The sequence below is a fragment of the Lepidochelys kempii genome, chromosome 8 (assembly GCF_965140285.1).
Source record: "Lepidochelys kempii isolate rLepKem1 chromosome 8, rLepKem1.hap1, whole genome shotgun sequence".
Lineage (NCBI taxonomy): Eukaryota > Metazoa > Chordata > Testudines > Cheloniidae > Lepidochelys > Lepidochelys kempii.
The window spans coordinates 29,760,567-29,786,883 of record NC_136387.1 but is presented as its reverse complement, the minus strand read 5'-3'; the positions used below and the strand labels follow the sequence as shown (position 1 = coordinate 29,786,883).

At 45.0% G+C, this 26,317-nt stretch overlaps 1 protein-coding gene across 2 annotated transcripts in view; it reads left to right on the top strand.

Annotated features, from left to right (window-relative positions):
- Positions 1 to 26,317, top strand: part of SLIT3 (slit guidance ligand 3) — an 801,478-nt gene that overhangs the window by 751,676 nt on the left and 23,485 nt on the right. For both annotated transcript variants that reach the window (XM_073355953.2, XM_073355954.1), the window contains 3 exons: positions 7,887 to 8,024; positions 20,155 to 20,395; positions 23,708 to 23,838. In XM_073355953.2, coding sequence (XP_073212054.1) covers positions 7,887 to 8,024; positions 20,155 to 20,395; positions 23,708 to 23,838 — 510 coding nt within the window. The remainder of the gene's footprint in view (positions 1 to 7,886; positions 8,025 to 20,154; positions 20,396 to 23,707; positions 23,839 to 26,317) is intronic.

The following is a 26,317-nucleotide window of genomic DNA, read 5'->3' as shown; positions in this document are numbered from 1 at the left end:
TGGGGCTCAGTGCAGTGGGGATCTGGGTGCAGGTGGCTCGTTGGGGTGGTCAATGTGCAGGGGGAGTGGGGCTCATCGGGGGGGAGTCCTGAGTGTGTGTGTGGGGTGAGTCTTGGCAGGAGGGTCTGAGTCTGAGGGAGTCCAGATGCTCAGGGTTTAGACGGACCGGGGAGCAGCTCCCTGTACAGGGATCCCTCCCCCTGCACGTTGGGTGCAGGAAACAGGCAGAGAGGGGAGTTTGCAGAGTTTCCTGCAACCAGGGGAGAAATCTGGAGGTGGGTCTGACCCGGCCCCGGACGCGGTGTAGGGGAAAAGAAAGTCACGTTCTCCCCAGCCCATCTGGGACTAGTAGCTGAGCCCGGCACAGGGTAGGAGCCACCAGCTGGGTCTTCCCCAGTCCTGCCTCCTGATGCACAGTGGTTTATCTCTGTGCCGGCTGCCCTGCACACCCGAAACAAACTGCTGGGGAGGGTTGCATGACTGCTTTTGTGGCTTCCCTTTGCTTCCCCATCAGAAAGTCATTTTTCTGCAGGGAAGCAAAGAAATCTGTGGGGGACATGAATTCTATGCATGCGCAGTGGCACAGAATTCTCCCGTGAATACTGTGCTGTTAATAGAATAAGTCACACCAAAGGTTCAAAAACAGAGCTCAACTGGGGGAGTTATGGGAAAAACCCCCCACACTCTAACATGAGAAAGAGTGAGGAGGTGGGGAGATTTCAAGAAAGCTTATAGGGAAGCTGAAGCCAGCTTGCGTGCCCAGCCAAAGCTGACAACATAGCCACCTTAGTCCCTTCCTGGTTGTTCTTTGATTTTGCCACTTGGATTGTGGGGGATTAGAAAGAAAATAGAGAGGCCACAGCGCAGGGCATTTGCCCAATCCAAACTGGAGCGGGAGAAGGAGGTATATATGCTGCAGTAGCAATCTTAGCTTCACTGTTATCAGTGTCTAACTTAGCATGTGTTGTGGGAAGGGGCTGTGTCCTGTGAAGCACCTAACATGCTTCTGCTTGCTAAAAAATAATAAATTAGGCTCATGAATTTCAGGACAGTTAAAGAGAGTCAGAGTGAAATTGTCAGGTAGCCACACTACAAACATATGTTCTTATAGCACTGAGTCTTTCAGACAGCTGAACCCACACTATTCTCCACTAACCAGATATCCCATGCAGGGTCACATGACTTGTTGACATGTGAAGGACTTTGGGAAAGAGCCTCTCCCAACTCCTGAGGGCAAGGAAACTCTTAAATGATTTAGGACAATTCTTGAAGTAACCTCCTCTGAAGGGTACAGTGATAGCTGCTGACTACTTGACATTGCTTCAGGCATCCTCATTCAGCTATCCATTATTTGACTAATCCATTAGTTGCAGCATGTTACAAGGCAGAGGTAGCATGGTTCAGAGTTCCCTGACAGGTTCCAGAACTGAACATTCATAAATTAACTCAAAGTACTCAGTGTCATTCGAGATTTGAGAGGATGAGACAGCCTCGGACCGAACCTGCTGCACCATTTCTGGGCACGCTCTCGGAACTATCCACCACGGAGGAATAATCCCACCCGTCATTAATCCCCAGCACTGAATGTAGATAACACACACCTTTTTCGGTTCACTCTTTTGCAGAGCAGTGATATTGTAGAAGTTGTAAGTTCTTTAGTGCAGGGATTGTTTCTTTATGATGTGTGCCACACGCAGTGGGGTCCTGACCCTCATCCAGGATCCTTAGGTACTGCTGTAAGAACAGTAGTAATGAAATAACGATGTAAAAACCTCCCAAACTGTATGTTTAGTACCTCTATTTATTCAAAGACCAGGTACCTAACAGGCAGTGGTGAAGCAGGCTTCTCCCCCACTTTGCCTTACTAGGGGCCCTTCCATATCGGGGTGTGTGCCGTGTCTAGGGTTGAGAATAGTTTAGCTCCTTTGCCCAAACAGTCCTTGGCCTTTAGCCAGAATGACAGTTCTGGTTTTTAGTTTTATATGGACCCTCTGCCCCTTCAGAAATAGACGGAGACCACTTAGTGATTTCACATGCAGCAGCTTTCTGGTTATGAAAATGTTTGGTTGCTATTGTCCTGGGCCAAATTCAAACCAGCAACCTAGTGATGGAGAGCTCCTTATCCTTTTACCAGTCTATTCAGCAGTCCATGTCTCTGGCACATATTAGATATGCCTGTGGTCATGGCATGTATCTAATATGAGGTACTGCAGTGCAACATACAGAATGACACTGGCTCAAGCAGCAGCACCATCGCATACATTTGGCCACTTTTGTCCACCGTTTCACTTGTAGACAATAAACCCATTAACTCCAGGATGGACATAGTACCAGTTCACTCAGGCAGGAAGTATGTATTTGGACTTACAAAAATGTATTAGTAATTAATATTAATGTTTACGGTGATCCATGTCTGAAAGCCTCTGAGTGCTTAAGAAAACACAGGTCTGAAGCCAAGTCAGAGCATAGTCTAATAAATCTCAGAGCAGGTGTAGGAGAACAAACCCCTTGTACCCATTCCCCAAACATAAGAGTAAGTAAAATGCCCCTCGCCAAACAAAAAGCTAGGCAGTGAAAACCCCATGAGTCTCACTGGGAAGATGTCCTGGTATTTGGTGAGGGAAGAGCATTCCAGAGCAGATATTTGTCAGCAGAGACGGCCCAAGTAAACTGTTCATAAGTAACTAAGTGACTTAGGAGCCTAAGTCCTGTTGACTTTGGTTCCTAGGTGCTCATGTCATTTTTGAAAATGGGACTTAGGTTCCAAGTCCTAAGTCGTTTTGGTGCTTTTGAAAATTTTACCCCTTGCCTCCAGGCTATTCCAGCCCCACTCATCAGCTGGTTCACTGAGATATCAGGCATCTATTGGTCCCTGGGGTATATTGGCCTTTTACTAAGGCTTGAGTACTAAAATTTACATGCCGAATTCTCTGCTATCTTTTACTTGTGTAATCACTTTCACCTGTGCAAAGTGGTTGAAGGAAAGGGGTTATGAGTTTCCATTCCAGTCTGGCGAGGCATTGGAGAGTCAGACCCTAAGGTTGCTGAGTAGCAGCCGTGTTAGTCTGTATCTGCAAAAAGAAAAGGAGAACTTGTGGCACCTTAGAGACTAACAAATTTATTTGAGAAGTGAGCTGTAGCTCACGAAAGCTTATGCTCAAATAAATTTGTCAGTCTCTAAGATGCCACAAGTACTCCTTTTCTTTTTGCAGACACTAAGGGTATGTCTCCACTGCAACTGGGAATGAGCCTCCCAGCCGGGGTAGACAGACTCAGAGGGGCTCAAGCATTGCAGCTTGGGCTGGAGCTGGGCTCTTGAGCTCACCCAATCCCTAGGCTTGAGAGCCTGAGCTCCAGGCCAAGCTGCAATGTCCACATGGCTCCTTTTAGCATGCTAGCTCAAACCCCTCTAGCATGAGTCTGTCTGTCCAGGCTGGGAGACTTGCTGCCAGCTGCAGTGGAGATATATTCTAAGAGGCAGGCAATGCAAACCATGGTGTCTCTAGTACTTGAGGCAAGAGGCTCCTAAGCACTCATGTTGCCATGTTCTGTAATAGTTCTGCCTTAGGAGCATGTTGCACTGAGGGGTACTGCTGCCTGGTTTGATCACAAACTTCTTTAAGGCAGCGTGCGAACAAGCCCTTCAAATACTCTGTCAGGATGGGTTAATCAGAAGTCCCCCACTTAATGCAAAAGGGGGTTGTGAACTCACCCCAGTGCGGGCAGAGGGGTTTTGCTTATATTGTTAGTGAGGTGGGTTTGTGAGGGAGGGAGTGAGAGAGAGAGAAGGCAGAATACACACAAACTGAGAGAGGGAAGAAAAGAGCAAAAGACAGTATGACACTGGAAAAAGCTAGAGAGAGTGAGCTTTTGAGTCTGGTGTTAGCTAAAGAGGCTTGGGGCTGTAAGCTAAGAAACTGCTCCTTTTGTTCTTGGTTCTTCTTGTGTTCAGAGAAGCAGGACTTTGTACATGACTTGTAAACAAACAACTGGAATGTTCCCAGGACCCTAAAATTTGACTAGCTGCTCAGATTGAAAGGGGGCATCAAGTGCTTGGTGGGGTAGCTCCAAATTGGGGGCAGCATCAAGTGCTTGGTGGGGTAGCTCCAGCCTAGAGGTGACAAAGTTTAAAAAAAAGCAACTGTAAAATAACAGAAATTTCAGAATGGAAAAGAAATCTATGCTTCTAAAGGGCATGGCCAAATCTCAGCTTAGGAAACAAACTGACATTTTTTTATGTGCTTTTGGCTGCACTGAGTTCTTTGCTGGTTTTTTTGTTTTGTTTTTTTTGACCTAGAATTGCAGGTGGCTTTCTTCACTTCTAGCCTCTAGATCTTTATTGTGCTGTGATTGTTAAAAGGCCAGCTTTCTGTATACCAGACCAAGAAATTATCTAATGCAATGAAATGCCTTTAAAAAATAACTTCAGGGAAGACACATGTTTTTCCACTCACTGTGGCTCTATTAGAGCACAATATAAATATGCTTTATTATTTCTAAGCATGGAATTACCACCTGACAGCATAGAACACTGATTTAATGCAGCCCTGCAGAGAAAAGTGGTGGTTCCATCATTACCGTGATGGCCGTACACATCATAAAAGTGATACATGGCAGCTTTGAATAAGAAACTGCACATCATTCATTATTACATCATTTTATATTAGGACAACAGGGATCAATAAAAAACAACAGGATTAAATGCTGCATTTCCCCCCACAAAGTCTTTAGATTTGTTTGCAAGTTATTTGTTTGCAGGAGTGACAGAAACGTTGCTGAAAAACTTTGCTCAGCTCTTACAGAGTTTGGGGAAGGAATGGTCTTGGGTTTTGTTTTATTATCTCCAACACTATGTTATTCACGCTGTTCCTATAGCCACCAAGACGTATTGCATGCCATTAGGACATCAAGAGGTGGAATGTCAACTAAAGAGTGCCCTTGTTGGCCATTACCTGGACCCCTACCACACTGAGGGTGGAGAAGGAAATTGGTGGATCTGCACAGCATCAGATCTTTGAACTGCAACCACCCCATGCCCCGCCCATTTCTGGCCCCTGAGGGCGGCCATAATTGCAGAATCTAAGTTATTAGATTCTGTTCTATTAACTACTTTTTCAGTCACTCACATTGCGTTCTCAGATAAGATTATTTTGGTTTTAGACTAATGTGTGCCACCTTACTCAGCCGCAGCACAGTGCTAGGTGTGTTACAGATGGCTATAGAAGGCTAGATACTATGGGGCTGGCTGCTTTACGAGTCTTGTCGATGGATAAAATGTGCCACGTAAGAGTCAATATTATTAATACTTACAAATGCCTAAAAAAGAGAGAATCATCATATACAAGGGAGTCACAGGGTGTTCCACTCGTTGCTGGAGCGCCTCCTTCTGGATGTGTCTGGGGATTAGCACTGCCAGGCTGATGCCCCTTCCTGTGGTTGCACTCCGTCACTCTCGCTGTGTCTCACTGTCTCGGGACTCAACTCTTCCCACTTTGTGGCTTGGCCCTCTGGCCAGGTCACTGTAGTTTCCCTTTCCTGGGGCAGGGAGAGGGGTTGCGTTCTCAAAGTTTCTTGAGACCCACTGCCCCAGGCCATCTTCTCTTTCACTGTCCCTTAACAGCGGCACTGCCCAGCGGCTGGTAGGGGAACCCAGGCCTGCCCTCTACACTGGGTTCCAGCCCAGGGACCCTACAACAAGCATTTGAGGGCTGCACAGTCTGGAACTGCTGTATCCTTGGGCTACTTCCTACCTTGCCTTCTCTCACCCTGACAGTGACTGCCACCTCTCTATCTTTAGCCCCTTCTACTCCCAGCTACTGGGCTTTATGTAGGCCCCTCCTGTTCCTGGCCAGCTGCACTTCCTCTTTAATTAACCCTTGTTACTCCCTGGCTCCTCCTCCAGGTGGCTCGCCTAGCCACCTTACCCCCTTCAGGACTTGTGTGGGGTGGACACCCCGTCACAAGTGGCCACTCCTGCAAAGTGTCGAGTGCCCTCAACATATATTGCCTTCAGTGGGAACTGACGGTGCTTGGCACTGTGTCAGAGTGGGCCCATAATTCCCTGATGGGCGAACACCAAGTGATAATTAATCACATACACGTTCTCATTAAGGAACAAATCCTAAACCCAGCACCCAGTAATTGTCCAGGGAGTGGAGAAATCCTTCTTCTACCATTCCTTCCCATTCCCCCTGGCCACGCCCTCCCCCCCACAAACACACACAGAGGATTATGGAGTCTCTCTGCAGAGGTTTCAGCCTAATATCTGAAGTTTAACATCTTATAATGCACTTGGCCCTTGACAGGAGTATCTGCATAGCAGTGGATCCTCAGGTGCCACCTCCCTTGCCTTGCTTATGCCTCAATCCTTCCTGCCCCTGCACATGTCCCCACAGAGCTCATGTGGGTCAGGGCTTTATGCCACATGGAATACATGCCCTACAGAGCCTACCTCTATCCATCCTTTTTACTGCCCATCCCCAGTGGAGCTGCACCCATTCCAAGGACCCTTGCAGCTAGGAGAGGAGGTTATATTTGCCCTTAAGAGTGTGAAAGCTGTGATCATAGCCACTCCTAAGTGGGGTAATCCAGAATTCAGGGAGATACAGACCTACGTGCTGTAAAATACACATGCACATTGGGAGATAATTGGGGCTCCCCCTTTGTTTTGGGTTAAGTGATATGCTTATTATTTTCCAGCTGTGAAATAAAATCCATCTGGGAGAAGTGAAATATGGTTTATGGACTAAAATACCTTCAAGCCAGACTAAAATTTAGTGTCTACAGGCTCAGAAAGAGTCAGCTCAACTTTCCAAAAAGATCTACTCCTGGCCTGAGACCTTGGATGCCAAATTTCAGCCTAGAGCACATTTTTATGGTCAAGTTATAAACCTCTGAAAATAGGGTTTATAATGGAAATGCTGACACAACCTTAACACAACAAACTTAACAACTGTAATAAAAAAAAATAATAATAAAAAAGCCGATGCTTGCAGTTTTGGTAGCATCCCATATCATTTCATCCTAGGAGCGAGTTGCCACCTTCTGGCAGGAAAGTGGCATTGCATCAGTATTTCAGCAGGAGATGTGATTTGGAAACATTCAGTTGTTACTACTCCCATAGAGTATCTGCTGTGAAAAAGCAAACAGGTGGTGGACTAAAAACTGATGATCACCTCCTTTAAATTTGCTTTTGCCTTTCAAAGTCATTTACATGACTTCATTTATGATTTGCGTGCACGTTCTCTTCTGTCTGAAGGCCGAAGACCTCTCTGTCCCTAGTGGCTGCTACGAATGAAGCTCAAATCATAAGAAAGAAACTATAAGGATCCTGTTTTCCCATTCTTGCATGGACTGTACTACCTCTGCAATGTGTCTGGCCTCCACTGGCCGGGATCTCCCAGGTTGGCTTCCAAAATGACACTCCTGTATGTCACCTCTGTGCTCGGCATTCCTGCTGGGACTCAGACAGCTGAATAGATGCTGTGAAAATAGAAACTAGAGTCCTTCTAAATGTTGAGTCAGTAACATGTCAAACACTTTAATAAGCTTAGCCAAGTTAACTTAGTTATCTCATATATAAAAAGAAAGCTCGTACATGACCATGCAATGCCACTCTTTAGCAGACCTGGAAAAGAGAAATTATATGGTATTGTATTTGCTTTGATTCCCTAAGATGTGTAACCCCAGCAGTCACAGGAGCTCAAGCAGTTCTGAAAGCTAATGTTTAGCTCTCTGTTTGTTTGACTGTTCTAAGAGTGTTATCTCTGCCATCCTTACATCGTGAACCATATACCCTGATCTAATCAGACATTGACCTGAGTGTGTGTTATCACGACGGATGCTAGGGATGTAGCCTACTGATGATGATCTTCATTGTGTTTCAGATGCGAGTGCCTACCTGGCTACAGTGGCAAACACTGTGAAACTGACGATGATGACTGTGTGAGCCACAAATGTCGCCATGGTGCTGTTTGCGTAGATGCAGTCAATGGCTACACCTGTGTCTGCCCCCAAGGGTTCAGGTAAGCAGAGAGTTGTGCTCATCATTCAGACTGTGTGTACTCTCTGCATAATATCTGGTCTCTTCCTACAATTGCTCAAACAAGCCTCAAGATGTGGTATTTATCCATCATTTACTGTGTGAACTGATGGCTCAGTGCTCTTAATCTTCCAGATGGGCTGGGGCCAGATACTCAAGTATTCTCTCCTTACTTTGAAAACAGAAAAGATCTCAGGGCTCAGCATCTTGACCAATATTCTATTAGTACGTGAGCGACCTGGGTTTCAGCGCTGGGCCAGCAGCAACGAGGAGAGCTTGGAGGGGTAGGAGAGGAGCTGTCCACTCAGCCCGTAGATGAGGCTGCTTTGTATCACTCTGCAGCGACCACTGTGTCTGACAGAGGCACAGCAGTGCTGTCAGCTAAGAGGAATCGCATCAAGCCCAACTTGCCACCAAGATGTGGGGTATGTAAGTGGGGCAAAGTGACAGAGAAACTGAAAAAAGTGTACATGAGGATGAAATGTCACTCTGAGTTGGTGGCTCTCCACGCTGTGGCGTACTAGAGCAGATAAAGGGTTGAGCTTACACATCCAGTGAGAGAGCTAGATTTCTTATTGTCACTTCCTAGATAAGAACCACTAGAACCACAGCCCTCCTACATTATCCAGCCTTTCTAGGAAAGGGGATGATAGAAATAAGCTTACTTAAATCTGCAAACACCTAAGCAGGCGGAAAGGGTAAACATACTTACTAGATGTTCTGTACTTTACCACAATGAATAGGGGAAAACTGAAGACCTGCTTTTGAGGGTAATTCCTGTAGCCTTCATTTAAAACAAAAAAAACCCTTTGGCTTTTCAGTATACAGACTCTTATGGTAGCCCAAGTCATTCTGTTCCATTTTCATTTTAGAAGGTTCTGTAAACTGGCCATAAAATTCATATTGAGAAAAAGCTTGGCATATAAAATCTTAACCCAGGAGTGATTTCTTGTCTTCATCTTATCTTGCTTATGTCTGTGGAACTCCGTAGACTCTTGATTCTTGCTGGTGACAGTGAGATCAGAATCAGGCCCATATACACTCTGTGCATGTCTAGCACTAGAGATATGGCTCTTCACATACCCTATAAAGACTTATTCCCTACCCAAAGAATGTGTAATATAAGGAGTCAATTCTGCAGACACCTGGTAACCAGAACCGCACTTAATACTGTGAGCTGTCCCTTTGAAATCAGTGGAACAGTGCACATTGGTAATTACTGCACCAGGAAGTGGGTGTTTGTAGGATCAGTTCTACATTAAGTCAAGACAACAGAAAGTGATTATAAGGAAGGGAAGGAGGAGACTGAAGTTGTCACTTGGATGATTAGTGTGCATGCTTTGAGGACAACTCCATGTATTTTTTTTTTATTATATCTGTGTGTGGTTTAATAGCCACACATAAAACACTTGTGCTTGATGACACACACACACATGCACAGAGCAGGTGGGTGAAATACTTAAAACGGAACAGAAAATGTGAGGGATTTCACTTGATCCTGTTGTTGTAAAATTTTCCTGTGAAAATGGGATCATTCTCCCAGTGATGTGCCGAGTTTTACAGTTTTCCATGTTTTGTTACCAAATAAGCTGTTTGTGAAACGTCACGTGTTTGTAGAAATGAGTCTTCTGTTACACAAAGCTGTAATGAGACCTCATGAGATTCTGGCTCCAAGTCCTGCACCCGCCCCACTAGAGAACATGCAAGTTCCATCAGAGAAACAACTGGGATGGTAGGTGGAGATCTAGCCCTTTCAGCTGAGATATGTATACCCACTCACCCACAGCATATCCAGCCCTCAAAATATAGGGTTCTGAATGTTCTGTGTCTGTTGGTGGACGAACTCTGCACAAGTCAGCCTGTGCATTTCAAGTCTCCAATTCTGACAGCTGCTGATATATCAGACTCCTGGAAATCTTGCTGTCTGTCAAAGATGAGAGTGCTTCTCCAAACAGATTCACTAATCAGTGCCTGAGGTTAGATGCTGGCTTCCTTCCAACTGAATCTTTTCTGTATTTGAAACAAACAGAGAGAAAAAGAGAGAGAAGTACCTGAAAAGATCAGCCTGGACAAAACAAAAATTGCATGAGCATTTATAAACCCTATTCTGTGCATAGCAGTTTTTTTATTCTTCTATTTCATCCTTATTCTTTTTTTTCTCAACAAGTATTTTTATTGCAAATCAGTCAGCCTCCTATTGAACTGACATTGATATTTACAGCAAAGTAAGCATGCAGTTTCGCAGGACCAAATCTTACAAATATAAGAGAAACCCCTGAATTTCTTAAGCAAACCGTTTCCATCATGTTCCATTCCCTGCTTAAATCCTGTAGTGACCACATCAATACTTGGGCTAGAGAGGGTACGAGGTAGACGTTTTCTTGGTAGAATTTTAATCACTAAATAGCCTTGCTATTTGTTAACATATTCAAGGATTTGGACTGCAGATCCATGCACCTCTACGCTTCCTGTTCAAATCCAACTCAAGGCAGCTATCAGATGGCAATAACTCTAGGAGTCTCCAGCTAGAGTGGTGATCTGTTCTGTGTTTTAAGGAATGTCTCTTAGTTGATGCTCAAGAGGGAGGTACTAACAAGCATTTGAGAGTGCGTCTTCAAGAAATCACACTAAGGATCATATACTAAATAGAGTTGGTTGGAAATTCTATGATAGAACATTTTCCCATCTATAAGTAAATGAATCAAAAATTAAATGTTCCATGGAGATATTTCAGTTTTGACCCAATTGCAACGGAACGCAGGCAGAGTTCTGATGGAAACCTCTCTGATTTCCTACAAACTCAGCTGCCCAGCTCCTTGCCAGGCTGGACTTTCAGGCTTCCAGCTTTTTGACAGTCCATGAGCCTGGGAAGCCCAGCTCCTAAGCACCCAGGCTCCTCTGCAGTTCACCTGGTGGTCTGTCACAAAGTTGAGCTTCCAGGATCCCAGGTCCTACACAGCTCACCAGGTGGACTGCCCCTGAGCTGTGGACCCCAAAGTGCCCAGGATCCATGGCTCTAGAACAGCCCACTATGCAGACTGCCCCCGAGCTAGTACTCCCTGCCCTTTTCTGGAGAATTTCAAAACTTTGGCTGTTGTTCCAAATCAGAATGAAACCGGATTTCCAAATATCAAAAGCCACCATGAAATGGCATTACTGTTTTCTGCACAGCTGTAATGATTAGCCCTGATATAGCACTTTTCAGCCATAGGGTGAAGTGGGTAGGCAGCATTAGCCTCATTTTACAGAGGAGGAAATGACACAGAGAGCTTAAGGGAATTCCTCACGGTCACATTGCGAATGAATGGCAGAGCCAGGATTATAGAACCCAAATCTCCTGTTCCTCAGTCCATTGCCCTTGACTACACCACCACCCTCAAGTTTTAATTCTAAATTCCTACATGATTCCATGTAGTGAATAAATCACTGTGAGGAAGGTCTGTTTTAGAAATCAACTTCTGATATTTTTCATATAGTTCTTATAAATTGCCTTGAAATGTAGATGCAAGCCCTACTGCCAACTAGTGTTAAATGAGTTTGGTTGTTTAGGTTCAGATCCTAGTGGTATCCACATCACCATATCACTATCACAATGATTATTGTCTGACTCGCATCCCAGTAGTCTCAGAAGAGGCTTACAGGCTGAATGGGCGGTGGATTCTGAATTTGCCTTAGGCTTTTGGAATTAGTCCACTCTTACTGTCCATCCAGAACAGTATATGGTCTTTTTCAAAGTGAGCATTAAAATTCTGCTAACAAAAACTATCTGCTCATTATTCTTTTCATGCCTCTGGCCTTTTGTAGTTTCAAAGCACACAGCTCTGAACGGGAGTGTGACTTTTTTTGTTAAGATTGTAATTGCAAACATGTTGAGGGACAGAGTTCAGATCTGTGATGTGCAGGCATGTAAAATCACCTCCTGTGCATTTGCAAGATATGCAGTGATATATGCCACGGGCATCAAACTACTAAGGGGATAGGATAACTTTGCAAATGTTTAAATACTGACAGAGGGAGAGAAGGTTTGAGGTGGCCTAGGAAAGATAACTAAGGAGGTATCAGATGAAACTGAGCACAGACATGTTTGGCTAAATATCAGAAAGCATTTCAGTGAATGTACAGAATAATCTCCCAATAGTTGTGTCTATACTATTGTAATAAATGCATGGTTCCCTAGCAGTTTTGTGCTTACGACTGTGCTGTACATCACGGTCACATGGACGGCACAGTAAGCGTGGGGTTAAAACCCATATTCCTCTGCTGAGGAAGCATATTTGAACAAGAGACAATCACCATTGGCTATAGCAGTCTAGGGCCACAGCTGTAGAGTTAAGCACCTCTGATTCCATCCAGTAGGGATTAGTAGTATGCATTCACACCAGTCATTTCATTATGGCGTGACCTATTAATTGCTAATTTATAGTTGCTCTATATGCAGTACTTTAACATAGCTTATTACTTCATGTGATTTTCAAATACTTGATATGCTTTTCTTCCTGAAATGTTTTCTGTGTGTCTTCTGTCCAAAGTATGATTTGTTTACCCCGGACAAACTCTGTTTCTACAATTCATGAAACTCTATTAGGCAAAATCTGACTTGTCAAATGTTCCCTTTAGCAATCCATGGAACAGCCGTGTTGTTCTGATAAATGTTGCTTCAGAAAGGAAACATATATTAACTCTGCTGAGCTTTACATAAACCATCTTGGTATTTTTCTCCGTTGTGTGGCTCCCCCTTGTGATATTTCACTGCAGGAAATTCAGCGATTATTCAAATAAACCAGGATTATACAGCCCCGTAGACTCCTTCCCTGTGGACTCAGGCAGCTTGGACAAGCAGGGCCAGGCTTTGACTTCCGATCGTTGGGTATACAAAAAGCCTCTAACAAACACTTGTGTGTAGTGTAACTTTTTGATGCTAGTAGCTGAACAGCTATATCTCACTGAGACAGCCAGTAAGTGGGATGTGATTGCAGGGAGTAAATTACCAAGTGATCCATGTGGAGATTTGGGCATTAGAACTCTTTAGAAATCTTTGAGCGAGACACTGTCTATAGGCAAAACAGCTTCCGTAGCACTTCCTCTTTGTTAATGGAAGCTGGTATAGGCCAGGTGAGTTTCCTAAATTCACATGAAAATATATAGGCTTAGTGTTCTTCTACCTGAATTATTTCTCTCAGACAAAACAGAACAGCTCACACTAGGTTAGACAAGGACTAAGTGCTGAGATACTAGTGCTACCATTCAGGGGCGGCAGGTTTGTAGAAATTTTGGTGGTGCCCTGAACACCCAGAGCCAGCCCTCCCCCCCCGCTCCGAACTCCATTCCCCACCTGCCTAGGCCTCTGGGAGAGAGTTTAGGTGGGGGGAGGAGGTCTGGGGTGCAGGCTTTGGGCTGGGCCAGGGGATTGGGGTGCAGGCTCTGGGAGGGAGTTTGGGTGCAGAAGGGTGAGAGGTTGGGCTCTGGGAGGGAGTTTGCTTGGGGGAGGGGGTCTGGGGTACAGGTTCTGGAATGGAGTTTGGGTGCTGGGTGCAGGCTCCAGGCTGAGGCAGGGGTTGAGGGGTACAGGCTCTGAGACGGAGTTGGGGTATAGGCTCTGGGAGGGAGTTTGGGGGCAGGAGGGGGTATATGGGAAAGGGGTAGGGGTGCAGGCTCTGGGAGGGGGTAGAGGGGTGCAGCGCTTACCTGGGGCTCCTAGGCAGGGCGGGCCGGGGGGCCTCCATGTGCTGCTACCCCCAGGCTCTGCCCCTGCAACTTCCTATTGGCCGCAGGGGCAGGACACAGACTCACCCTGCCCAGGGGCCGCAGGGAGGGGCCAGCAGCTACATGGAGCGAGCAGGCAGGAATCTGCTCAGTGCCGCTGTGCGCTGGTGGTGAGTGCGGGCCCTAGGCCATTTTGGAGCGCCCGGGGCAGAAGGTGGAGCCAAGGGAGAGACATGGCCTCAGACATTGCTGGAGACAGGCCCCGGGCTAGGAATATTCCTGGTGCCCAGGCACTAAGGGCCCATAGAATTTGCCGCCCATGCTACCATTAATGTGTTGCACAGCCTAAGACAGTTAAAGAGTCCATTTTAGCTGACACTAGGACAGCAGTGGTAGCTTCCCAGTAAATTGGCCCTGGTTAGAGATTCACTTCCAACTGTCCTGATAGAGCATCACCAGCCAATCACAAGAGTCCTGATTTGAGATGACAATCTGGCACGTAATGAAACCAGGAGACTGCCCTAACTGGACATGTTCCATTGCTGTATGCAGTGTTGATGTAGCCATGTCAGTCCCAGGATAGTAGAGAGACAAGCTTGGTGAGGTAATATCGACCTTGTATTTAGCTGTTACACTCTCTAGGTACTTTTCCCAGAGCTGAGCAAGAGCTCTGTGTAGCTAAAAAGCTTGTCTCTCTCACTAACAGAAGTTGATCCAATAAAAGATATTACCTCACCCACTTTGTCTCTGTAACTGGACATGTCCATTCTAGTATCTGGCTAGCAGTTGTAGAGGCTGGTGTTAGTATCTGCTTTGATTAGTCCTCCAGCTTTCCTTAGTGCCGGGCTGCAACTGACAAGTGTACTAATAAACAGTCAAGCCTCGGCATCCATGGGTATGAGCTACTGTAGCAGCTGGGTTAAATTGGCAAGCAAGCTGACATGTTAGTAGTGCTCCTTTGTGTATCTAGGTTAGCTTCTGACAGCACTCTTACTCTTTTTGTTCCCTTGCCTCCTTGGAGACTGGACCTCAAATAACTCCACCATAGAATATGGTGTATTCCTGAGTAAAGTAATTGGGCGGGGGCTTGTGGGGCGTAACTAGAGCTCATGGAAAAATCTCCATTACCCAATTGAAGACAGGGTTCCTTGCCTCAGATGACACCCCTTCTCTGGATATAGCTAACTCACACCTGCCAGAGAGAACTTTTTAGCCTGATACTCATCAGGAATGTTTTAAAGTGCATGTTTGCCTTTGGCATGCACCAGACTGAACCAAGTTTTGGGAAGGGAACAGTTTCCCTGGGGAGGACTCCCCACTTCAGAAAATTGTAGCTGGCCTCCCTCATTTCCGCTGATGAATTGAACATAATGCTATGCTGGCAACGTTGTCAGTATATTCCTCAGGAGCAAAATATAAATAAGTGGTGGTTTATGTGTGCCCAGTGGTGCTGCCTTCTAGACTACAGTTTTGAGGACACTTTTTTGTTTAAACGGGAAAACATATGAATAGGTTCGCCAGTCCCTCTGCAAAACTATGCTGTCTGGGTAGATAGACAGAGGACTCCAAGAGATATGTTCCCCTCAGCCTGTGCTAAATTCCGCCACTGTGACCCCCTGAAAGCACAATGCATCAGCTCCAAGCAATGGGAAAGGACTGGATTCCTAATTAACTATTGCTGTCCCCGGCATTGTTATCTAAGAGAAGAGAATTCGCTCTGAGGCCGTACTTCTGTGCACATGTGGAGTCTGGCTGTGTAATGTGGCTGCGTTTGTGTGGCCGATGCGGGAAGCGTTTGGTAATACGATAAGAAAAGTGTTGAAATGCAGTTTATCCTGGAAAGCCTGGCGAGATGATGGTGGCTGACAAGGAAGAAAGAATGTTTAGCCACATTAGTATATTTGGATTTTGTGTCATGCTGGCCTTGGACCGGAGCAATCCCCAGGGGTGATACACATTGTAAAGTAGGCAGAGGCAGCCTGAGCACTTACGGCCAGGCCTGTTGATCAGTGTTTTGCCACCTCTTTCCCCACTCCCACCTCGGAGTCCTATTCAATAGATTCCTGTCTGCAGTGATGACACCGCCATGTACAGGGCCAGGCTGTGGATTTGGGGGAGAGTTAAGAAGAGGTTTATTGTGGTAAAACTCAAACTTAACAGACTCCATTTGTATAAACACTGTGTGTGTGGATGCGGGTGGGGAGATCATTAGGTCCCACTGGCTACCTGCTGAAGTAGGTAGAGCCCAGCTGCTTACTCCTTCCAGCCCTTAGCCATTGGCTTATTCTTTCAAGGTTATTTGCCCAAAGAAAAAGAAGGGAAACGAACTCTAAGAAAGAAAAAGGAAAGCGGAGGTTCCCTCTTGCATCTGTATTTCCCCCAAACCAGGGATACCCTCTTACTGGCTTTGAAAGCAGGAGTACTGCAGAAGCAGGTTCAAGTGAAGAATCCAAAATGTAATTAACATTTGTACTTTATTTACTCTTCTGTTTATAAAATACTGGGCCAAATTCTGCTCTCAAGTATGGTGTAAATCCAGAGTAATATCATCAGCTTCGATAGACCTCAAAATTTGACCCATCCACATTTCCTCAGATACAAATACCTCTATTGTATGGTATCAAGATGGCCCAGTTGATTGCCTACTGAAAGATCACTAGATTTAAGTCCAACACCATTCTATCACTGCAGTGAAATATTAGAGCAGGCGTGGCCAGCCTTTGGCTCCGGAGCCACATGCGGCTCTTCAGAAGTGAATATGCAGCTCCTGGTATAGGCACCGAATCCGGGGCTGGAGCTACAGGTGCCAACTTTCCAATGTGCCAGGGGGTGCTCACTGCTCAACCCCTGGTTCTGCCACAGGCCCTGCCCCCACTCCACCCTTTCCCACCTCCTCCCTTGAGCCTGCCATGCCCTCGCTCCTCCTCCTGCATGCCACAAAACAGCTGATCGGGAGGTGCAGGGAGGGAGGGGGAGGTGCTGATCGGCGGGGCTGCCGGTGGGCGGGAGGACTGGGAGCAGGGTGGGGGAGATGATGGGGGGCTGCTGACACATTACTGTGGCTCTCTGGCAATGTACATTGGTAAATTCTGGCTCCTTCTCAGACTCAGGTTGGCCACCCCTGTATTAGAGTGTTTTGCACTCATGCCACCTGTTGGGTGAGATGTTAACTATTTCCTTTCTCTGGTAAATTACCCATGAGGAAATCAACAGTGAAGAGTAGAGGATGCCATAACCCAAGTTTCTTTACTAACTTCTATCTCAACAAAAGTAAGCTCGTGGCTAAGCTGGAGTTTCTACTGAATACCTAACAGCTGTCCTATTTGCTAACAACCATTGCACTCCTAGTAGTACTGCTTGGTAAAGGGATTAAGACTGTATTCTAACTTCAATTGTAGATGCTTTCTGTATACACTCCTGGAGGTTTCATTTCCTTAGAGGAAGGGAATTTTTTTTTGTTTGGTTGGTTGGTTGGTTTTGGTTTTTTTCAATAAGAACTCTTATCCAGTGGAATTTCCCTGCAAGATAGGTTGACTTTTAATTCTCCAGAATTGCACTGGGTATTCTAGCATTTTGTGTGTATGCACATGTCTTACTATGTCCATAACTCTCTTATCAAAAAGGACATTGATACCATGGTTGGAACGTGAAGCATCTCTGAGCACTAAGCGTGTATAACAGCAAAGTTCTGTTTGCAATCTCTGTGCACTGAGCAAAGAGTTTTCATCATTTCATTTGTTATTCACAAGCTCCAGTGGTTCCAAGTGATCACAGAACTTTATGCTGTATTCATTAGCACAAAGGTTTTGCTGGTTTTGGAAAGCTACTGTAATTAGGAACGTCAGGGCAGACAGCAGCAGGTGCATTGATGCGCTTTTCTGCTTGAGCATCTCAGTGGGAGTAACAAACTGTCTGCTTAATGTGGCAGCCTAGCAGTGCTCATGGATGGTATGGGAATACTAGGTAGAAATGTTCAATATGCTTTTTACTGTTTAGTGTGTCAAGTAGATTACATTGTAAGATCACTGCAATTTTTTACACTCTCCCTTCCCTCCCCTCGACCCCCACAATATTGTTTTTGCTATTTCAATGAAGTTTCATCCAGTGATGAGCTGCCAAAATCTTAACAACCGGTTCCCTCCTCACCCCACGAGGGGGTCGTGGCCCACCCCCGCCCCCCAGGAACTCCTGCCCCATCCAACCCCCCGTGTTCCTTGATGCGCCCCCCCGGACCCCTGCCCCATCCACCCCCCTCCCCTGTCTGCCCCCAGAACTGGGCAGGAGGGTCTCGTGGGCCACCGTAATGGGTGCCCACCCCGCCCCTAAAAGCCAGAGGGACCTGCCGGGGGGCGAGGTGGGGAGTCCCGGCGGTGCTTACCTGGGGCAGCTCCCAGGAAGCATTGGGAAGGTCCCTCTGACTCCTAGGGGGGAGCGGCCACTCCCCTCCACCGATCACATCAAAAGTGACACCTTAGGCGCCGATTCTGTGGGTGCTCCGGGGCTGGAGCACCCACGGGGAAAATTTGGTGGGTGAGCACCCACTGGCAGCTTCCCGCTCCATACCCAGCCCCAGCTCACCTCCGCTCCGCCTCCACCTCCTCCCCTGAGCGCGCTGTCCTGCTCTGCTTCTCTGCCTTCCCCCCACCCCCCCGCTTCCCGCAAATCAGCTGTTCGTGCGGTAAGCTGGGGGGCTGAGAAGCAGGCGGCAGCTTCACATTCAGGCCGAGGGTGGCGGAGGTGAGATGGGGTGGGGAGCAGTTCCCCTGCGCGCTCCCCCCACCCAGTTACCTGCTGCTGCACGGGCAGCCCCTCCCCACCCCAGCTCACCTCCGCTCCGCCTCCTCCTCCCTCGGCCTGAGCACGAAGACTCTGCCTGTTTCTCAGCCCCCCAGCTTCCCGCGTGAACAGCTGATTCGCGGGAAGCCAGGGCTGGGGGGCGGAGAAGCAGAGCAGGGTGGAGGTGGAGGCAGAGGCAGAGCGGAGGTGAGCTGGGGCCGGGCGAGGCGGGGTGGGGAGCTGCCGGTGGGTGCTCTGCATCCATCAAATTTCCCCTGTGGGTGCTCCAGCCCCGGAGCACCCATGGAGTCGGTGCCGAAGGCACCACTTTTGGCTGGTTGTTAAATTTAGAAGCCCTTTTAGAACCGGTTCTCCCTCACGGGACAACCAGTTCTAAAAGGGCTTCTAAATTTAACAACCTGTTCTAGCGAACCGGCTCTAGCTCACCACTGGTTTCATCATCCCAGCTTGTTGGAGACAGCAAATAGTTTGGAACAAATTCCAGACATAATGAAGTCGGGGAAACAACACAGGAAATTGAACCATAGCTATGGTTGTACATGTGGGCTCACACCTCAAAGGCCAGATCAGATCCAAAGTTCAGGTGTTTGTGTGCATGGTTTTGGCTCACAGATTTGGCCTATTAGACAGATAAAAGTCAGACACAAAGTATGGATCTGGATCAGAATATCCCTCTCCCCACCTAAGCTTTCATGAGTGCTCAGATATGACATTCCTGTTTTCACCCACCTCTAACTATTGCAGACCTTACTGTCCTCAAACTTTTTCAGTCCTTTAACATAACCAGAAGCTCACCTAAGAGGGATCTGATGTTCCTGTGGCTGCTAGAAGCAGCATCGTTAGGAAACTGCCCAACAAATAACATGGTGTCCGTGCCTTAACCTTTATAAGTTTCAGAAACTGGTCACATCGCTAGAGATAGCACACTTCTTTTTTTTTACACTTCATACATAGAGAGTATGTCTACACTGCAGTCTGGGGTGTGCTTGCAGCATGGGTAGGCATACCCATGCTAGCTTCACCCACACTAGTGCAGCTACAAATAGCACTGTAGACACAGCAGTGTAAACATTGGGCTAGCAACATGAGTACGTACCGAGGGTCCTCAGCTTGCTTGTACCACCAGTGCATGCTGAAGCCCTCACTACAGCCTCTGCCACTATTTTTAGCTATATTAGCATGGATCTGTCTATCCATGTCTACCTCAGATTGCAGTATAGACATAGCCCTAGTGTAAGGCAAACAGGTAGACCTTTTAAAACATTTAAAAGCAGGGCTTTGGCCTCAGGGCTGCTGTTGTACAAATAGAGATAGGCTTAAGCTGCAAAGTGTGAATCTGAAATGTTTCAAAGGGCGGAGGTGTGTGTAGGGGAAGGTGAGAATCAGATCTGGAGTTTTGGCTCAGTCCCTTTCCTAATGATACCATATTTGCATGTATGTAATTTGAAGTGGCCTCCTCCAAATATCCATAAGCAGCTGGGAGTCACAATGCCATGGGGTTTATTAGACTTGGGGAGTCACAAAATAATTCGGTGTTTGAATCTCAGATCCTGGAAATGCTGCCAGAGTGCTGAAGGGTTGTGATAATTACAGGTACTTTTTTTCCTTTAAAGTGGACTCTTCTGTGAAAATCCCCCTCCAATGGTTCTGCTACAGACCAGCCCTTGTGACCACTATGAATGCCAGAATGGGGCTCAGTGCATTGTAGTTCACCATGAACCAGTCTGCCGCTGCCTGGCTGGCTTCGCTGGCCAAAAGTGCGAGAAACTCATCACCGTCAACTTTGTTGGGAAGGATTCCTATGTTGAGCTGCCGTCGGCCAAAATCCGTCCTCAGGCAAACATCTCCCTCCAGGTATGTCGCACAGAAGAGGTAACAGCTCATCTGTCAGCCCAGTGTCCTTCCAAGAGATAACCTTTCAGTGCTTTTAATCCCAGAGGAAGTGCATTTATTGACCCACAGAATGACAGACAGCTGGGGCCATGTTGGGCAGGTGACCGTGGCTGCTCTGCAACTGTGCTGTCACATTATGCAGCAACTGAGATAGTCCCGTCCCTGGTTTGACACCCCCCACCCCCCCACACACCAACCTCTCCGCCCTGTTTCTGTCTGAGACTTGCATAACAAGGTGGTATTGGCAGTTTAAACAGAGACGGTATCTGCAAATTTCCCTGTCCCGCTGCTGATGTACATGTTAGCCTTTCATCCTTCATCAGTGAATAGTAGGGCACAGCATTGTAAAAAGATTCTTCTTGAAATGTTTTTTTTCCAGAAATTAGACTCCTCTGGCATTACTGTGCATGTTCACTTAGACAAAAGTGGGTAGATTTTGGTTAAATGTCTACTTAGATCACTTCAATTTGCTTTGTGTTATGTGTTTTAGAAGATGATGGAAAATAAACATTATGGTTACCATGCCTCTCCTGCAGTATTTGTATTTTCTGGATCACAGATGCTTTGGATTGGAGCCACTAAATCCAATATTAGATCCGTGTCTTTTGGAAGTCGTTAGACATATTTTAAAATTGTTTTTGTATGTCCAGTGTCATTTGAATCATAATTATTTTTCCATTGGCCGAGGGTAACAGAGGGAAAAATCTGCCCCTTTTAACAGTTTGTAATGAAGAGAAAAGAGAAACATAAAATTAATCTGTGACCTAATATATCTCTTCCATATACCACTGCTTATGCACCTGAACTGCTACTATCCCAGCCTCGCCCTATGAAAGATGCATGGCATTTCAAGTGATGAATGAGGATATGTGAAAGAGGGAGATTATCGCATTAGTCTTCCTTCATTTTGCTTTATTTTCTCAGTTTAGAAAGGAAATGGCTTCTGGTGTTGCAAATAATGTTCCAGAACTACTTGTGAGAACATAAATTCAACATAGTCAAAACACCAGTGGGAAAGACTTTGAAGACAGGACTAGATTTCAGGATTAAGAATTGATTTTTTCAAAGACTTATTTAGATGGTTTCTACCAAGTTTGTTCTGTAGACTGAAAAAATATTGTAAATTTCTACGTCTGCCACAAAAAAAATCTACAAATAATATTCATGAGGGTGTTGCCAAAAACCACAAAAGGGCCTGATCCCAAAGCAACTGAAGTCAATGGGACTCTTTCCACTAACTTTAACAAGTTTTGTATTGGGCCCAACATTACCACCACCTGTTTAGATTAATGTCTTCTATCATAGGTGAATTATTTCAAACTAAAGGAACCATCTGGGATCATAAGATCAGAATTTTGCCTCTATATCAAAGGCCTCACTCCTGAAGATTCAACCAGTTGAAAATATAAATAATTTTTAACATTGCATGACTTGCTTAGCATTTCTTTGTAAGCTGCTTTTTTAAAAATAATGAATCTTTATTATGATGTAGATAATGCAGAGGCCAACAAGTCTGTATACTTAGTTTATATGAGAGAGCAATTCACTTCATGAAGACAGATTATTTTCTCCTCTTTATTTTTTCCAGATTCTCTCATTTCAGATCTTAGGAAAGTCTCTCAAAGACTCTAGAAAGTCTGATATTCTCAAGGGCTCAACTGTACCATTGGCTAAGTTCAGAGCTTGAAACCCGTGACATTTTCCTCTTAAGTAAAATGTACAAGGAGTAAATGTCTCCCAGCAATAACTCAGAGGCCAGGCCTGCTTACTACATAGAACACCCACATATCGTGTTCTCAAATCTTATTTTCCAGTTTAAATATTATTTCTGCTTCTGCTAATTAATTGCCAACAAAATAAAATTGGGATACCTCCGTGGCCATTAAAAAGGGATTAAAGAGAGCTTCCTATTAAAACATACTCATAAAAGAATGAAAATCATGCTCTCCTAAGGGGCAAGGAAGGGTGTTTGTTTAAATGAAAATAGATTAAAATATTTAACTGTTTAGTTTTGCCACTTAACTGCCATTAAAAAGAAAAAACCTTTGCAATATTTGTTGCAAAAATAACTCTGAGGCAGATTTTGTTCAAAGTATTTTCTGTCCTATTTTTTCTACTCTCACTTTTAGGGGCACCTCATGGGAAGGTGGATTCATCACCTGTGGGTTTAGGCTTTTGGGTATCTTAGGACACCAAAGATGGAAATCTAGGAGGGACTGGAAGGTTCTTATATTCTGACCCTCTGGGTCACCAGTTTGAACTCAGTCTGGCTTGGTGATAACTAGAGTTGAGTGAAAAATTCATAATGTATAAGCCATTAGGCACACTTTAGTTTCTCTTTGTGTTCACAGAATATCCATGATCGGATTGAAATTTTCTCAACTTTATTTGTTTGCAATTTTGATAAACTTAATTTACTCTCTACCTGGACTTTCTAAATCCCTAATTCAAGCTGTTGCTTGAACTGTGAAATGAATCATGTGCTGCCAAAAAACAGTCACAATTCACACTCAGAGATTCAAGAGAGAAAGATTGGAATTAGAATCTTGCCTTCACCTCCTAAAATACAGGTCTCTACCATTTGAACTAAAAAAAGCACCTTGGACGAGTGGCTATGGTAGGTCCTTTTTTTGTGTCAAGACCCAGCAGCTAAATGACATCTCAGTCACATGCTCATTCACACAAAGATACTACATCAGGGTTAATCACATTTCCTAGTGAGATGTGAGGTTTTCACAACTGGGTTCAATTTCCGTTAACATTTGAATGTTCAAGATTTAAAATTCACAGCCCATGAGCATTTGAACTAGTAAACTCCATTGCACAAATGTTCAGGGAATACATTGCAAAGGGCCTAAGTAAATACTTTAAAAATGGGAATGGATCTCAGCAGAACATTATCTGCAGAATTGACCTGACTCTGCTGACCAACGCTTATGATGGCAGCTGAACAACCTATATAAAATGAGTTTAGCAGCTCCTGTCCAATACCTAGAGTCCACCTTGCAAAACTCACCATTACAGTCTAAACCTTCGTTGGCATCTTAAGAGGCACCAAGGATAGAATGGGTGTGGAATTACACCCTCAGCTCATGGTCAATGATTGAGGCAGTTTGGGGGAATTTGCATTGCTACTGCTCTTGCTGTATCTGATTTTTAAAATGTCAGTAGAGTTGTTAATCTAAATGTAGGATCCTTCCATATGATACAAGTTTAGTGTTTCCATTTTTATTAACTCTAAAGCATCCTCACCAAACTGTTGATGTTTCACAGGTAGCAACAGATAAAGACAATGGCATCTTATTGTACAAAGGGGACAATGACCCTTTGGCTTTGGAGTTGTACCAAGGACATGTGAGGCTTATCTACGACACACGGACCTCTCCACCCACCACAGTGTACAGGTAAGTTCCTCCACCTAAGCTATTACAGGATGCACTGTTCTCCAAATGATGGAGAGGTGGGACTTTCTATGAAAAATCTTTGTCAAAGAATGTGACAAGCTCTTTTTTTATTTACTTATCTGTCCCAAGTTGGAATTGCCTTCCCTCCCCCTGCACCAATATCCAATACACCTGTTTCGTTAACTGGGAATCTTTTGTCTTCACAGACTGCAAAATTAGGATGGTTGCATAAACACTGACTTCTTAGCAGAGATTAATCAGGTACTTCCCAGATGTATATGAGTTATTGCAGTTATTTCCTATTCTGAGAGTAAGGAAATACTGTGATTTCACAGATATTACAGTGTGGTAGCTTTTGGTAAATGCTGTCTTTGCAACTGTCCGTTGTAATCCATTTTCTCCTGTTGATATCTACAGTAAACTCTGAATCCTGAGAGAGAAAGCAATAGAATGTAATGCCAGTGGTACAGAATTGCAGTTAGATAAAATGGGACAGGAAGGGATTGACTTTATTACAGGGCACATGTTTTTAGAAGCACTGATACCTGCATCAACAACAAAATAAAAAGGCTAAAGAACCATAGCTAATGGAATTAAACAGAAGGGCAAGTGTGACACAGAGTCATCTGGATTCCAGAAGCCTGCAATTTTGAACACTCCAAGTGATAATAAGAGAAAATCTCAATTCATTAACCACAAGAGAGAGAACCAAAGACAAAAAGGGTATAAGCCATATCCAAAGGGGTTTCTTTTATTAGGAACCTGACAGCAGTGCCCACAGGTCTTTCCTCCACCAGAGCCTGCCCCAGACTGACTTCCCTCTGCTAACCTAGTCCATGATCTGCCAAATTTGTTCCATATGGTCATACCCCTCTACCTATACAGAGCCTGTTGAATTCAGTGATAGGTGCCAAGGTCTGCCTGCATGGATGTCATTGCAGGGATCAGGCCTTTATTTTATATGCTGGTGAGATTACCCAGCTTGTCTTGCTCTTAAAGGGGTAGTGCCCTATCACAGCAAGTATAAAAATGCAGTTTATATGCAGGTAAAGAAGATGATGCTTAAACTTTTTCCCTAAAGATTTTCTCAATTCTTCATGTGAGATTTTAGTCCCCCAGAAACAAGGCAGATGTATAATTGCCTCTGTCTGTAGTTGCTGTCTCTTCATTTTGAGAGCTGAGATATATGTAACAAACGAAAATAAATCAGTAAGCTGCTTTCTATTCTTGGGGTGTAAAGACTAATTAGGCAATGTGATGATATCAGCAGGTCCTGTACTGGAACAGAAAGGCCAGTGATTAGGTCTGTGCTATTCTGTCCACCCTAGGAAGGAACAAAGGGTTTTGTTAGTGATTTTCACCAGTAATACAGGCTTAGTGAGAGGCGTGAAAATTTACTCTTTATTCAGCTGCTAATCCTAATTGATTCCGTGTTAGAGCGAAGCCAAAGTTGTTAAACAGTTTTATGCCACTAATTAGAACATAGGGAAAGGCTCATTATCTGCAGACGGCACACCAGGTGACAGATCCTAGTGGGAGCCTCCTCTCAATTGTCAATGGCAGAATGGTGCAGTGACAGGAGCTGTTTCTGACATCAGAGTGCTTTATGGATCCACTACCTTCTGGCAAAGTTGCCAGAGATGGCAAGCATCAGTGTCCTCATTATTCCAGTGCCCTTCGTATTGATCAAGGAGGAGGTCTCCATTCAGAAAGACATCTCGTTACCATAAGATTAATGGCCTGCTCACTACGTTTTGCACCGTGTGATCTGTTGAGATGGGAAAGTTGCTGCTTAATGCGATGCCCTTTCTGAAATGTCACCCTAATCTTTTATTAGTTTAAGGAGTACAGCAGAATGGGATTAGCATGAAGCTTGATGGGAAAAGATGAGGCTGATTGAGAAAAACTGCAGCTATAGAATGTCAAAAAGAGACTTCTAAATGAATTTTAAAACGTTTTCCTTAAGGATGGGGGAAGGGAGAGAAACCTGCTTGTCTCCATAGATTCAAGGAGTTTAAGGTCAGAGGGGACCATTAGATCATCTAGTTTGACCTTCTATACATCACAGGCAATAAAATTTCATCCAGTTATCCCTGTATTGAGCCTCAGTAACTTGGGTTTGACTAATGCATAACTTGTGTTAGGCTAAAACATATCTTCCAGAAAGGCATTCAGAAGATAGCACGATATGGAGAATCAACCACTTCTCTTGTAGTTTGTTCCAATGGTTAATCACCCTCACTGTTAAAAATGTATGCCTTGTTTCCAGTGGGAATTTGTCTGGCTTCCACTTCCAGCCATAGGTTTACATTATGCCTTTCTCTACATGTTAAAGAGCCTGTTAATACTGGTACTTTCTTCCTGTGGATGTATTTGTACGCTGTAATCAAGTCACCTCTTAATCTCCATTTTTACAATCTAAACAAATTGAGCTCTTTAAATCTCTCAATGTGAGGCATTTTCTCCAGCTCCAACTTTT